The sequence below is a fragment of the Rhodnius prolixus genome, unplaced genomic scaffold, assembly GCF_049639745.1.
Source record: "Rhodnius prolixus isolate KJV_2025 unplaced genomic scaffold, Rpr scaffold_6, whole genome shotgun sequence".
Classification (NCBI taxonomy): domain Eukaryota; kingdom Metazoa; phylum Arthropoda; class Insecta; order Hemiptera; family Reduviidae; genus Rhodnius; species Rhodnius prolixus.
Window position 1 is genome coordinate 35,377,248 of NW_027411634.1, and position 16,587 is coordinate 35,393,834.

The following is a 16,587-nucleotide window of genomic DNA, read 5'->3' on the forward strand; positions in this document are numbered from 1 at the left end:
TTTAACCTTTTATTTCAGTTAATTCATAATTAACAAATGTAACCTACTTAATGTATAAACAAAGACAATTATTACATTTATATGCACTTTTTTATACTTAGTATAAGACAATCATAAATGTTTTTATTTTAATTATTTGGATAAATATACTTTCTTTAATTAAAATTGATTCAAATTTTGCGCCATTTGCTAACCCGGCTTGACAGAGCATGCCTGCTGCATGTCTACCAGTTCTAAATAGATATGGGTGTAGCGAACGCTCTCTGTATAGTTAGTTTTGTTTTGACACAATCGTGCATTCCGGTCGTCACGTGGTTTCTTTTCTTGCCCACCCACGTTACGGATTTGTGGGTAAACAAGGTTTAACTGTGCTTGCTGATTGTTTTATTACAAGTAGGTTCATACACTAATTGGTGGCTGAGAAGTGGTTAGACGTGATGTCTGTATCACGGTCTCAGGAGAGCGATGCTTGGGCCCTACTTTCCCTTAAATCGTCTCCTGCTAGTCCATCAAAAATTCAATGGAGTCCAGAAAATAAAGGAACCGCAATAGCAAGGTTAGAAGGTCGTGAGTTTGAATATATGGTGAGACAGAAACGAATAGTAATTGGTAGAAATAGTTCGCGTGGTGAAGTTGATGTAAATATGGGACATTCTAGTTTTATTTCGCGTAGACATTTAGAATTATATTTTGAACATCCTCATTTTTTTATGATGTGTAATGGAAAAAATGGTGTATTTGTGGATGGCGTATTTCAAAGAAAAGGGGCTCCTTCCTTTCAGTTACCAAAAACGTAAGTAATTAAAATACATGTGTGTTTTTAAGAAAATACAGTGAGTGTAGCAGTTTATGTTTATAAAGAGCTTGTTTACAAACTTGAAGGCCACCAACCAGAAGACCCCCAGGGCAAATTATTTCATGCAATCAATTGCCTTCTATAACTCAACTCTTTATTTTTATTTTTTCCTCCCCTCTCCTTTTTCTTCTTATTTACGTATTTAGGTTGTAAATTTAGGTGCTTTTCTTTGTTTTCTTCAACAAAAAATTAAATATACATTTTTAATTAAATATTCGAGGAAATTTGAACATTTTTTACTAATCATGATTTCTGATTCAGCTAATGAAAAAATCTGTTTTTCTAAACTCGAGACTATACGTTACACTGTTTCAAATGTTTTTTTATTTATTTTCGTCGTCGTCTTGCATTTCAGTTATTTTTAGTACAATTAATGATTTCTGTTTTATATTTTCATTAGAAATCTATTGTTATTTTTTCAAAGTTGATAGTTTCATAATATTAGATGCTATCTAATCAATATTAAACCGAAGCTTGCGTTATTTTGTCTTTCTTTTCTTTTAATACTAGCTACTAGTTCTCGTATTTTTGTTGTATTCCTTTGTTTTATAACTATTAGAATTTATAAATTCCTTATATTTGTATAACCTCATACGCATAAGAAAACTCATACGAAGCAGTTCCATGTTATTAATTAATCATGGATACACAGTCATATTTTCAATATAATTTAGTTATGCTAATTGCAGTAAGAAAAAGTATTTGGCACCGGGTCATATGTTCTTGTTTAAAGTGTAGTTGTACTATTTAAAAATTGCCTGATCTGCTGTAAGGAATCGATGACAACATTTAAGCCGGTCATTTTTTAGGTTCAGTAATAAAAGAACGTTTTTGAAGTATTTATGATACAAAAAAAAGGATGCCTACTCAAATGAAACTGTAATTAAACTGGGTTTTTTATTATAATTTTTTATGTATGTAATATTTTTGTTTAAGTAAACTTGAGCTAAATTTTAACAGCGCAACTTGTATAATCATTTTTTTCTATGTTCAGGTAGATGATTGAGCTCTGACTTCAACAAGTCTATATATACATTTTGGGTTTATATCTATATTAATTTGATGGTTATTTTTATAACATTCAAATAGAAACTATTGGTTGACTTACCCTATTTTTTTATTTTTTCTTGTTTACTATTATTTAAAGTTATTAAAAATTATTTTCAATTTTGGATTTTATTACTTATGTTTTTTAATTTATATTACAATACAATTTATAGGGATTTTTTTTTTATCACTTGATTAAATAAATTGCAGTTACTTATAAAACGTCTTCTTAAAACATTTAGATACATTTTTCATACTTTTAAGTAAGATGTACTTAATAGATTTAGAAAACATGCAGATACGAGTATGCTCATTTGACCCAACAGAAATTAGTTACTGACCCGTTTTACACCATTCTATAGGATGCTTCTCCGATAACAATAACAGATAATTATGCTGTTTTTAAATTAATGTAGCAATAAAAAAATCTGTTATTTTTACTACCATCATTCCAGTTAGAGGACTTAATGCGATCAGACAAATTTCAGATATTGATGATTGATAGGAAATTAACGTTTGAAGATTCCCTTAAATAAAAAAAAAAAAAATTGGGGGAAAATTGCCGTGTGAGGAGAGTGTATGTGTGAAGTGAACATTTGTTGCTCTAAAATAAAATACTACAGGAAATTCTAACTAGTTATATATGAAATTCACTGAAAGTACCACTTCACCGAGAGGAATATATCATTTTCTTGAGTTTTACTCCACAACAGTTCTGATTTTCTTTATCCACTTATTTACTTACACAAAGATGTATAATTTTTTAATTACTGCCTTATTACCTAAATGTTTTTATTGATTGCTCCAAATTGTTGCACCAGATACAATATTTGTGTAAAAGTAAATTTGAGTCTTTAATTTGTTTACTTTGAAAAAAATATTTAAGTGTTTCATATAATCTGATATTGTTAAACTTGAAATGAGCAGGAATTTGACAAAACATATTGCCTATTTTGAAAAAAAAAAGAAATTTAATTTTTGTTTTCTAATCTGTATAAATTATTAATTTCAACCACAGATGTATAATAAGTTTTATTATTTACTTCAAGTTGATAAGATAATATTTTTAATATTAAGTAAACTAAAAAATTTGAACTTTCATTTTTTATTTTTGTCAGACATTATTTGCCATAAATAATGATGCAACAACAGGATAAAATTAATGAAATCGGTTTTGTTTTTGTTTCCTTTCTTCCCTCTCTTATTTATTTTAACCTGACTTAGGTAGACAGTAAAATATTCGTACGAAAACATTCACGACAAAAATTATGCCACGGTCACGTCTACAAGACTCTCCAAATAAAAAAGCAATTGTGTGGAGCGTACGCACGAGGTTGTGCCTCACCAAAAATCTAGTCCTCGGTTCGTCCATGTTCCATTGAGAAGTTAGACTTCAGATCCCGTAATTTTTACAGAAATACTCGAGCTCACTCTAGAAAGCTGAAATTCTTAGAATAAACTCCAGCGGCTGATGACAGCGTACAATAGCTAGCGAAGTCAAAAAGTGCTTTGGAACAAAGCAGGATCCAAGCTATGAGCCCTTGGGTAAATTGGAAAGGAGCACTATACTGATTTTTAGTGAAGATCTGGCAGCTGTCTTGGGAGATAGCTCTACCTTCTGCGGTGCTTGAAGCTACAGGCTGCGGGTTTGCATGTGACATGCAAGTCTACCTTCTAGCCTACGTTCGGGCACACAAAGTGGTGCTGCCGGTAATTGGTCGTGGGTTTGAGACGCAGCCGATCTAGGCAGAACACTAGTCGCCCTTTTTTCCAGTTCTATTAAGTTTTTTCGCGCATTATTCTCAAGTATGAATGGACATTTCTAACAAATAAAGAAGGATTAAATCTAGAAATTAACGCCCAGATTATATTGCGATCATCTAAGTAGGAAAACACTTAGCGGCTATCAAAAGAGTTAAAAACTGCTAATATTTTCTTTGTTTCTATCTTATACCTGTGATTTAATACTAGGTTTCGCATCGGAATACCTGGTTGTATCTGAAGTTGCAAGTCTAATTTATTTTAATTTTCTTTACTTTAGGCAACAAAGAAATTTCTAGAAAATTATTTTCATTATTGAATGCAAGCCTCAAACAAAGTTCAAATGAAAAATTTGATTAACCCATTTTCAAAATTCTAACTATTCATAAAAGCAGTAAGGAATAAAAATATCTTGTTTTACGTATTGTGGTTATTTATTTGTTTATACTTTTAGTAGATGCCTTATCGTGAATATTGATAAGAAAAAGTAAATTTTATTTTGAAACCTATAGAAACGATTTCGTTAATTTTTAGCTTCGAATATTCAGTAGTTTATTTTTCTATTAAAACAAATAATTTTGTCTAAAATTTGTAATAATTCAGTATAAAAAATTTGGAAAGGATATAATTACTACATAAATTAAAATCAGATTCATTTACATCTCGAGTAGGGACTTTTGTCAAAATGGCGTTACTCTGTGTTGTTTTAGACATTGTAAAAAATGAAAAAATTCATTATCTCATTATCTACGTATATGTAATAAACTTGCGCACTAACAGAAATAACGCACTCCAATTTTTGTATCAGAGAGAACGTGTGTCTTATTTGTGTGAGAGAAGTGGAGGTGTAAAGATAGAAATAGTATTGTATTTATTATTATTATTTGCAACCATGCTCGGCAACAACGCTGTGATCACATCCAACTATTTTTTGTTTCCTCTCTCTCTCTCTTTCTCTTTTAGTTTATAAATTTTAATTTAAAACGTATAGCTACCTATTTATTATCTTTATTTATTTTTGATAAAATAATAAATACAAAAACTCCTGTGTGCTTGTGTAATAATTTAATATAATGCATTGTTGCAGGATTTTCATTTGGTTAATGTCTTCCCTTTTTTTCCTTTAATTCTTCATTGTCTTTTACCCAAATTTTTGGTTGTTGAAGGAAGCAAAAATACACATATCACAGTAGAGTAAAGACAGATTATTTGATCGTACGCACTACATTGGCGCACCCAGGGAGGTGTTGCCGGGTTGAAATCCCCTAAATGAATGCCAAAATAAAAAATTTCCAAAAATGGGCTACAAAAATGTACACTATCAGTTGGCAGGCTCATGCGATTCGTGTTTTTACTCCGTCTGATTGGCTCGACAAGAGGACTAGGATCTACCACATGGACTCTCTCGGCCTTGGTAAATGAATGCCACTACTTCGGCATTTGGCTCGGTTTGTTAAGTATATCATGGGGATTCTTTCCGGGCGAGACACTTTGCCGTTTCGTTATACTTTAGTCCTGAATGCACTGGCACTCGGACAATATTTACTAATATCTACTAATATTCAGCGGAAAGTCCTCCATCTAGGCTCACAAAGGAATTTCGTAGAACTTGATACCTAGCAAAGCCACATGAATGTCTGAGAAAATGACGAGTCCTAATTTTATTATCCTTCTTTTTTAAGCTCAGCAACAGATTTATTGCAACTAGGTCTGTCTGAAATGCTAGAAAATGTTTATTGAGAAATGCTAGAAATAACTCGAAACGGGGAATACTTACCATTTGTGGGTAATAAGTTTTATATATATATTTGTATCTGTACTATTTCTGAAGTGTGGTGGTCTTCTTCTATGTTATCAATTAAGAAGAATTTTAAATTAATATAAATAAATTTAATTATCAATTAAGAAGAATTTTAAAGTGCAGGAAATTTGGAGTATGAGACAATGCAATATTCTCCTCAAATAGTTTTTAAGCTTCTATAATATTAATTTTTGTTTCAATGCATTTTTACTTTAGTATGGAAACCATGCTGATTTCCAATTTTGTGGCTTTTTGTATTTCATAACGAGAAACGTATTTATCTTAATTTATTTATGTATTTAATTTCTTAATTACAGATGTACCTTAAGATTTCCGAGCACAACTATTAGGCTTACTTTTCATTCATTAGTTGATGAAACTGGTCCACCATTGAATGTGAAACAGAGGGCACCTTTACCGCCTCTGAGAATTAACATTCCAGATCCTGATTCAAATTTTACTAGTCCTTTTCCTTCGCCAACTGGTACTATAAGGTGAGATTTTATATAAATTTATTAAAAAAGAAATCATTTTGGGTAAGTTGAAAAATAGTTCTGCTTAAGGTGGAGTGTTTTTATTTCTAATTTATTTAGTAATATACATAATACATATATTTATCTTATTTATATTTAAAGAAAACTTTTTAATATTATAGATATTTTTTTTCTTACTATCAGCAATACTTTCGTGTTCCACTTCTTTGCAGTTTATTTTATTGTTTTATTTTTTATTATTTTATAAAGAGTATAATACATATATTTTAGTTGAATAAATTGTTATCAGAAAGATTGATAAGACTTAGGCCGAGATGTAATTGTTCCTATAAAACAACTAAGTGAGTGGGCAGTTGGAGGTTTAGGTTTAATCTAGGGGTATTTTGTAAAAAAGTAAAGGGGCGATTGAAGTATTAAACAGCCCCCTAAAAAAAAATAAATAAATAAATAGATTTAAAACAAAAACTAAAATCTTTCTTAGCTAAAAATGTTAGTTAACGCATGTGCAGATCAGTATTTATAAAAATAAAGCGTCAACAAAATCATAACTCTGTTAATGACAGAATTTAGTAGTCCTTTAGTTGAATCTGTTTTATACTTTCTTTGATTCTGGATTACAGTTCTTAGAAAACAAAGGTGATGATATACAAGCTTATTTGATGAACTCTACAAATTATAAAGCTTATTTAACTCATCTATTTAATAAATCTAATGAAATAATTCTGCAACTCAATCGTCTGTACAAAGATAATTTTGGAGAAAAATAATTCAACCAATTTTCAAATTTGTTAAAAGATAGGAAAACATGGTGATGTTATTTCCAATTGCCAGCAAGTGGATGCTCTACATTCTGGTCTCAATCAAAGATAAAATATTTAAAAATGAACATGAATATATCCGCATATCATTTAAATGATGATAGAAACAGATTTCTGAATTCTATCCTTGAATCAAAGACAGTAATATCTACTTGAAGGTTTTCCTTCAGCTTATTTCGTTGGGCGTGATTTACTTCTGTCACAACTCAACTAAAAAGAAGTAGATTGCGTTTAGTTAAACACTGCACATATGATTACTGAGGAGTAAAATAAAGTCGGACATTCGCAGAATATAACCAAGTTCATACTTCCCACAAAACTATTTATTATTTACTTCTTTATTAAAGTTGTTCTGTGCTGAAAATTCGATTTTGTTGTTACTCATTCTTGTTTGTAATTTTGTTTTGATTTTATTAAGTAATTTAGTTATTTCCTGTTAATTATTCTAAATTACTTACTAAAAAGTAATCTTTGTATTTCTATTCAGCTCATAAAGAAATGCAAGTGCAGGGGCAGCAAGTAATTGTTTTTGTATTTCTTCAAAAAAGGCCTGAAGGTGAAAAAAGACAATCTCATTTAAAAATATATTAATAATTTTAGTTATTCGGTAATACCAATGAGGTTACTGTTTTATTTTTTAATAACAAAAACAAAAATTAATGCAAAAATATTTTTTAAATGTAGCTAGTTTGAGATTTCAAGATAAATATGACGATAAAAACACGATTGATGAATTATTTACAAAATTGTTTGGTCAGTGGGGCTCCCAAATATTGATTTGTTTTACTACTCTTTTCATTGATACCTATAAATTGAGAAAAATTTCGTTTCTTTTATTCACTAAAAAATTCTTAACATGCTACATGGACTTCTGATTGATCTTCCCGGTTTTCACTCTAGTTTCTTACGAAAACAAGTTTGAAAAATGTAAAGTCAGCAAGAAAAGGGATCTTCACTAACCACACATAACAAATCTGGCAGAAACATTTGTCAACTCAATCGATAATGACGGATTTTCCATTGTTTTGTTCAATAAGTTCGGGTTATAAGGTGACTGGCACCTTTTCATTGTTGTTATTTATTGTTCTATCAAAGATGTTTTATGGATAAGGATTTAATTTTGGGTGAAAAAAATTGATTTAAAAGTAAAACAGTAGACATTTAAAGTTCTCTACTGCATCCGTAAGCTCTTTCCCATTATTAACCAATTATTCCAACTGGGTTGGATTTTTATTTTATTTGTTTATTTATTTTGCAACTGTAATTAAGAAATTTAAACAAATAAAATAAAATATTAGCATTGGCTAGAGGAATAATCGAAAAATTCGTGTTTGTAGATCTAAATTCTGGGAACAAGTTTCTACCGTTCATTATAGGTTTATTTATAGTTGGACAGCTGTTTTTGGTGTAATCGTATCAAATGAAATTACTTTTTTGAAGCCGTGCAGCCTAATTTAGATGTCTCTTACTGAGGACTTGACATTTACCCGAATTCCAAAGTAAAGCCTGTAGGTAATCATACTTGGTGAATAATCGGCTTCAATTCCGAAGTAACTTGCTGTTAACAGCTTAATGCTTGCCTCCTATTGCGCATCGAGCAGTTCTGCCTTTTTGTTTATTTTCTTTGCTTTGCCACTTTATTAGCATCATCATTTCGTCGCAAAACTAAGACTTACATTGTACATTGTAAGACTGCTACTTCTTTTTTTATGAGATCGTAAATTATATATATGAATTTAGTAAGTTTCAGTGCAGCCTTTACCATTATTGCCGCTTGCAGTAATTAAAAATCTTGAAGAGGATTATTGTTTTCTTTAGATTTTATAATCCTTGGTTTTATTTCCTTTTTAGTATTTGCCTATTTTTTGTGGAGGAGATTAACTGAGATAATATTTTTATATATTTTTATTTATTTAGATCTTCAACTTGAGCTGAAGATCTAATTGCAGATTCAGCCTCCGAGTGGAGTGAAATAGGTCCTTTTTTCTGTTTATAAAAGATTTGATATCCTTAGGTGAAGATGGCGTCTTCAGAAGAATTGCACTTTCCCGATGTGAAACTTGTGGGCCTGTTGGTGAGAATGAGCGTGTTATTAGAAAAGAAGTGGACGAAATGGCCGGACCACTGAATAAGGCTGGGTTGTGTTGAGCTGGGTTAAATGCTGAGACATGCACGTACCATCCCACTTGCGATCCTTAACATGATTTAGATCCTACGGCTTCTTTTATTGAAGTGCGTTACATAACCTGAAGATAAGCCAAAAAAGAAGTAAAATTTTAATTTATCTCTTGAAATAAGATGGCTTAATTTAAATGTTTATCTTTTATATAGCAGTACTTAAGGAATAAAGATTTCGTTGGAAAAAGAGGGAAAACAACTGCTAGCCTAGATAGGAGTGATTTTGTTCACTTGAACATTCATTGTTTCTCTGAGTTCAGGGGGAATTTAGATTTTTATGGATATCTTTATTGTATTACAATGGCAAACTAAAACTTGTTTACTAGCATTCAATTTGGAACCAGGATATTGCCCACCTTGCTTGTAATGAATATAGTTTGGCTAAATTACTCGCTTCCCCCCCCACCCACGGTTATTCTGGAATCTTGGTCTTAGTGGCCCATTAACGTCCATAATTTTTAGCATTTATCCGTATGGATAATTAAGATAGTTTACCCTTATGGATAAAGATTTGAATAAAATCGCCAGTTGAAAATGCTTACATTATAAAGAAATAAACTGAAAATGAGGTGTTGTGTCATCCTTACTTTTTTGTACAGATATCCCTGGGGTAATAATCTTGTTTAGGCCCCTTAACACAGGCTGTTTTAAGTAAAATGAAATTTTAAGATCGCATTCTTTCATGTGTGCTGGGAATCTAACGTACAAGAACAAAACTTTGTTTTTTTAAGATTATTGTTTTCATATTAAGAATCTTAATTATCTTTTCTGAAACTGAATTACTTATTTTAATGAATTACCTACCGTGGCTTGTTATCAGCTTATAAATATCTGAACTGATTCAGTGAGGAACTAGCCTAGATCAAGGTTCGACTCTTTCCCATAAACGAACAATAATTTAACCAAGTTAATTCTTAAGTATAATTTTTGTAGTAAAATATGTTCTGTGCTTTTTTGATTCTCTTTTTCATTTTCCTATTTTTCTTTACTACTATTTTACAGTTCACTTGTTTGCTTTGTCTCTAGGTATAATACCAACTTGAGTTACATCTCTTTACAATGGCTAAAAGGTTAAATTTGTTTTGCAAGAAGTATAAGTCAAGTTCAGATCCTACTTAACTAGCTCATCCTCAATGTTCTCACCATAGAAGCTTGTCTCATTTATACATCAGTGAATTTCATTGTTACTATTCATTTAGATGGAAATTTATACATGGCAAATGAATTTGTTTTGAAAAACTTATGAGAAATGAGTTTGGCAATCGTTTTATTGTTTTACTTTTGCAATTAGTTGCTTCCTTGTTCTCTTGACGCATATGTTTGCCTACTATTATTAATAAACTTATACGCCTTTAATTATTGAAGAAACAAAAAACTTAAAAAAAAAAGAAAGAAAAATAGCCAAATTGTTCTGGGGATAGTAAATATTATGAGGGATTGCATTTCCCATGTTAACCATTTTCCTCTAAATTTAAGCTAAAATTTGCATTTTTTTTAAAAATTTATTTATAATTTTGTAAAAGAATAGCTGTTTGGATTTCAAGATTTGAATGTCAAAAAAGGAAATAACTTTGTTTTATAAATTGCTTGTCGGACTCAGAATTAAATAAGGCTTTAGTACAGTTAAAAAATCCAATTAATAAAGCATATCTCTGTGCTCTCGCTTAGCTCTCGACTAACTCTTCTTTTGCTGAAAGTGTTCACAATTTGAATCCCCCTCCTCCTTGTGCATTCCAACGGAGATGACCCAGTAACAATATGGAGATAATTATGGATTATAATGCCAAAAATGTTCAACTTCTATTAAAACCTTTTAATTTTTTGTTTCTATTCAAAGCAGTAGAACATTTGGTTATTGGGCTTTTGGTATGTTACTAAATGGCTTAAAAGACATGTCCTTAGGGGCTGATGGATTAGATCACTTTTTCTTTAAACTTATTTTTCAGGCATTAATGTCCATTTATTTTGTAGGTCGTTCTCTTTGTATGTAATAGTTGATACATAAATTCATAACGTTTCATATTAGGATTCTTTTTACAGTGAAGGATTGGCTTGCAAATCAGCGCAATAAGTCGCTAATATTATTGGCTATTTCAATTATTTAAACTCTAGTGCCTTTATGTTTTCTGTTTGCTAAATCTGTATATAGAACGTGCCACCTTTGACTTTTACCTTTGTAAGAATCTAACAAGGTTTCCTCAGTTGCAAGGCAATCATTTATCTGCTAGGAATAGGAGGAGGCTTGAGCGAGGAAAGGTGGGGTTCTGAAAGTATCCCCATTAATAGGCGAGCATATAGCAAATGGCAAAGCGCTGGTTTTTGTCTTACATGATGGTATGCAGCCACCAAGATTTCAATTTCTCGCCCTTTCTTACACCTTGCAAGTATCATAAAACTGTGATATGGTCATTCACTCTCCACCAATGATCATACTTGAATTCATGAAACGATCCTTATCTGTGTGCGATTGGCGAAGAGAGTCATTGAAATCATAATGGCTCATGCGAACTACTAACGGGCGGCTTTTGTACCAAGAGCATTCTCATATTCCAGCTCAATTTTAAGAATCTTTGAAATGGTGCGTGTGTGGTCATGATATCATGTAAGGATGTCACCAACTACTTTTATGTATGTTCACCTATCTATTATAATTGTGTCAAATTATGTACACATAGGCATCTGTTAGTTGTTCCTATGCAAAGATGTTTCTTGCCTGATTTTTACATTTATGCAAGTATGTTTTTCGACTATTTGTACACTTATCTAGGCGCTTAAGGATGTTTATTTGTCTTGTTGAGAATAAACATTAAGCTATTCCAAAACATCTAGGAATTTTTATTAAAACTAAGTTACCTACGAGGTTTCAAAAAATACAAATTAATAAGTAAAATAAACTTTTCATAAATGTTATCTATTGAGATAAGAATGTCAAGAATAAACATTGAAGTATAGAAATAAAATGGAATGCAAAATTGAAATAAAAATATTACTTTTTTTGATGCCCAGTCTGGCTAGATCTACGATTTGTTTAGAAACCATTTCGCGCTTTATAAAAGTAACATCAATATTGGGAACATCACCGAGTGATAATCACCATGTATTACTAGCTTTCTCAAAGAACCAGAACCTCTGTCACTAACTACTCTTCACCTAACTACATCTCTTACTTACATAACTGTCCTGCAAGTGTCCTTTAAGTCGTACAACTTTCCATAAAGAGGCTTTGATAATGGTAGTACTAAATCTCTGTCGACAAATAGATTCCAAATAGTTCTCCACAATCCTGCAGACACATCCCTTTAGGCAATTCTCTCCAAGATCTCCTCATAAAGTTCCTTTGGGAGGCTTCCTGCAACCTGTAACATTTCCTTGGAAAATCGCTATAGTGTACGACTCTTTCTAATTTTTCGCAACTTCTAGCTTCGAACTCGTTTTACATTTGCCTCATCTAAACTTCTTTCTAACCTTCCACCTTTCTTTTTCACCTACAAAACTCTTCCAAAGGTTGATACTTTTGCTTCTCAACTGTGGATTCAAAGTTTACCTATGGATTCCTGTTTTCGTTGTCCAATTTACTTATCAAAAAAATTGGTTGAACCTCCCGGAGGTTTGTTCTGCCGGTTGCTACTTTCTCAATATCTTTTACTTGTGATTAGAGTTTAAAACTGCTCCAAATATTTAAAAATTCCGTAAACCTTCAAAGAAGTACTCCCTCATCTGTTTCTCCCTAAGTATATATTTTTTTTTATTAACCCACATACCTGGCTTTTTCACCTTTAAACCAAATTCTTTAGCTGTGACATTAAGCTGTTTTCTATAGCTCAATTAACTATCAAAACCATTTACTATCCAAAAACAGTACTGTTAAAGGGAAGTATTTGTGTTTTAAGTAAGAATTCTAGTAATTTCGATTGGGTTTATATAATTTTCAAAATTAATAAACTTTTAAATAAATATGCCATCTAGTGATTAACAGTTATTTGCAGTAAATTTTTCATTAGTAGCCAGATGTTTTTCAATTCCGTGAAAAATGTATCCCATCTTTTATTTTTGTTAAAACGGTAACTGCAGATATGATTAATCAGGATTTCCGTCATAATGCAGTTGAGCGTAGGATGTCTGTTTATATTTTGCTCTGAAAATCGTATGTGTGACCTTCAAATGTTAGCCGACCTAGTTAAAAAGAATTTTTTAATTAAAGTGTTCTTCCATTATATTTTATTTAGATAAATTCGCATCAGTATTTACAAATTGTAATAAAATAAATAAACGATAAACCAGCAATTTACACCAAGCATCTTAGAAATTATTGGAAATTTTTTTGATAATCACCCTTTGCGTTTGCATTAATTAATCCTTTTAGTTCATTCTCGGTAACTAAAGTAGTATACTGAATGCCTATTTTTTTCTGATGGGGTAACTCTAAACTACCAAATTACGGGTCTTGGCTATGAACAAAGCTCATACTTTATTGTACAATATTAACACTTAAGAAATGAAAAAAATGGCTACCCTCCGGACTCGAACATGCGGATCTTTTTCTTTCTAGTCTGAATTTATTACCGCTACACTAAACCTGCTCCCGTTCGGAATAGGTATGTTTAAGGATATCGGACATAAATCATTTTATTTTGTAGATGTCATTATTATACAACTTCCTCTTCTAAACGGATATCGGAAGCAACGGATAGAACTGAAACAGTCGATTAAGTTTGAAAGTTTTGCCCTCTACAGACGGAGTTTAGGTGCTGGTTGCCAGGTGCTGAGGTGTATCCGGTCAAGTTTAATAAGCTGATCTGATTACCCATGGAACTGATTGTGGGTGCGCTGTGCCTAATAATGCTCTAGCACATGTGGAAGGAGGCGTAACGAAAAATGAGTAATATATTTCGGCTCTTCTTTCTGCTGACGCTGACGGTTTGCTCTGACAATTATGGCGATAGTTGTTAAAAAAGCTGCGCTCGCCTTAAAGTACCACCTTGCCAGTTCAGTTTTTCCATTCCTTTTAAAGCTTAGTTTAATGTTTCCATTGTCTCGGCCATGGTTTCACGTGTGTTCTGTTCCATAAAGTATGAAACATAATTCCTGTACTGCAGAATTATTTTCTTCGGTTCATGATCATTCCTCTCCTCTAATCATCTCTCATCAGAAGATGCCAATTATCTTGCCATTATTGTAGCATTCTCTTGTAGATCCTTGTATTGGTCACCTACCATATTTCTTTTGTCCCATATATTTTTACAGTATAAAATGCTGGATAAGTACAAATTGTGGAGATTTCCATAAATTAAATAAATGCTGAAGTACAGGGTCTTATTTCTTAGTTGCTGGTATACCGGGAATTTTCGATATATCTTGGCTTTTTAAGAAACTTAATTGTCTAATGATGACCCTGTCTGGATCTCTTATATTTTGAATTCAGATCGTCCTAATTAACTTTTCGAAATGTTCGCCTTCATTCTTAAAGGATGTGTTATGAAAGGGGTTCCTTATTTGTGAAGGATAATTCTGTTTTAGTTAAAATCTGGTAGCTAAATTGATGGCCGATTGCTGCTATCTTCTTTTTAAATTTTTATGTTTGTATATTTCGTTTATGTAACTGTATTTACGTCCATTCTGTTATTAATTGAGGTAGTAAATTTTACTGTATATTTTGACTATAAATCTAGTTATGCTTGTAATTGTTACTCATTGCCCATATCCCTAGGATTTCTGCTATTGAACTTGTGATTCTTATAGTTGAACTTATATTTATGGCCAAAATTCCTACCTTAGTTAAGAAGAATATAAGTAAAAAACGAAATATACAACCGAGTTAACTAGAATTAATCAAGAAGGTAGCGTCAATGGCCTTACTGTATGTAACCTCAACAGGGTATGCAAATCATTTCGTATCAATCGGAGCTTCTGAAAGTGCACATATCCGTGGCGAGATGTTTAGCAGTTAACTTGAAACTATTATCTAGCCTTAGCCAAAATACCATTGTTCAAAATATGATTAGTTTCAGTAAATGGTAAGCCTAGCTCTAACGGGGATTATTTTATTGTTTTATGCATATTATATATTTTATTTATTCTTTTTTTATCATTGGCATCATTTAATAATGTTTTTTGTGATGTAATTATAGGAATAAGAATTTTTGAAATGTTTTCATATTTTGTTTTATTTATTTACTTGCACCCTATTGAGGTGTACAGAAAATTTCGCAAAAAAAAATAATCAAAAACAAGTGGAACATGGAAGTTGGGATGTGTAATATGATTGGATTTGCAGTGCGGCCAACTCATGTCCTGCTAGCCCGAGGGGAGGTTCTAGGCACAATTATAGCGCCGATCTGCAGATGGCTGCAGCTTGTGCTGCCGTAGTAGCTGGCCCTAACACTGTCGTCAACACCATTACTGTCTCAACCACTCATGATGACAGGTAAAAATATTCATCAAAAAATATTTATAATGTCCTGTCAAATACATTTAAAAAAAAAAAAAAGGCTCGTGAAGACAGTTTTCACAATTTAATGGGTTTTGTGGGAACTAAGTTTGATCAACAGCTCAAAATTTTGCTTTTTCCTCAGTCTACTTTCCCCCATTTTCTTCATAATAAGCCTAAATGTTAATTGCTGTTTTTAAATTGTTTGTTCGTTTATTCATTTTGAAATACTAGTTCACGGATTTTAATTTTAATAGCTTTCATTTGATATTTCAGTACTAAATAAAATACCAAATTCTAAGTACAATGCGACTATTTATATACAAGGCAACTTAATTCACCTAGTTTAAAAAACATTTTTAACCACTTTAATGAAGTGTGTTTAGATTGTATAATGAAGAGGGGACAATCCAAATCTAAGTTCTACGATTTAAATGATCTATTGGGCTACCTTAGGAATCCAGTTTGTACATACACTTCTAAAAAGTGAGAGTTTACCAGTAGGTCTCCAAGTAGTTGCATACATCATCTATTCTGGGCATTGGGTAATGTAGGTTCAATGTAGGAAGTAATGGGTGAAGAATTGCCTGTAAAATTCCCCTTCCTTCTAAAGGGAACACTTGGAAAGATGTTTAACCTTAAGAACATCTGAGTTTCCATTTCATAAAGTTACAGATATTGAAATAAATACAGCTGCTTTCTAAATCTCATACTTCAAATTATGAAGAAGTTATATATATGTTGACTTCTTACAGAGAATTTTTTTTTTTGTAAATACTTATCTATGGTTTACTTCCTGGGTGGGCGTTTCTTGGTTATTTATATGGCAAGCCGTAACTGTGGTTATCTTCCTGAGTAATTTCAAATGGCATGTAGAGAGAAATGTGTTGGATCTTACCTGGCTAGGATGTTCTTGTAATTTTGATTTAATGAAATACGTATTTATAATCCAGTAATTGTAACGTTGAAGTATAAACTTTATTAACGTATCAAGTTCATACGTTCGTGTATATTTTCTTCTTGAAATTTAAATGCCCATAAAATCATTGTGTTGCCTAAATAAGCCGTGATTCCAAGTGCATGGATCTTGGTTTTTGATAAGCTGCTGAGAAGATGTTATTTTTAAATTTTTTTTTTTTTTTTCTTTTATTATCCGCTGTATTTATTTAATTTTCCTATTCTCATGTGCAATCGTCTCTTAAATT

General features: G+C 31.5%; 1 protein-coding gene across 3 annotated transcripts in view; it reads left to right on the forward strand.

Annotated features, from left to right (window-relative positions):
* Window positions 1-239: 239 nt before the first annotated feature.
* FoxK (forkhead box K) overlaps window positions 240-16,587 on the forward strand; it is a 32,182-nt gene continuing 15,834 nt past the window's right edge. For 2 of the 3 annotated variants that reach the window (XM_074142078.1, XM_074142079.1), the window contains exons 1-3: window positions 243-793; window positions 5,783-5,959; window positions 15,230-15,379. In XM_074142078.1, the coding sequence (XP_073998179.1) occupies window positions 438-793; window positions 5,783-5,959; window positions 15,230-15,379 (683 nt within the window). In that variant the 5' untranslated portion in view covers window positions 243-437. Of the gene's footprint in view, window positions 794-5,782; window positions 5,960-15,229; window positions 15,380-16,587 lie in introns of all 3 variants that reach the window. The other variant, XM_074142080.1, reaches the window with a different exon arrangement.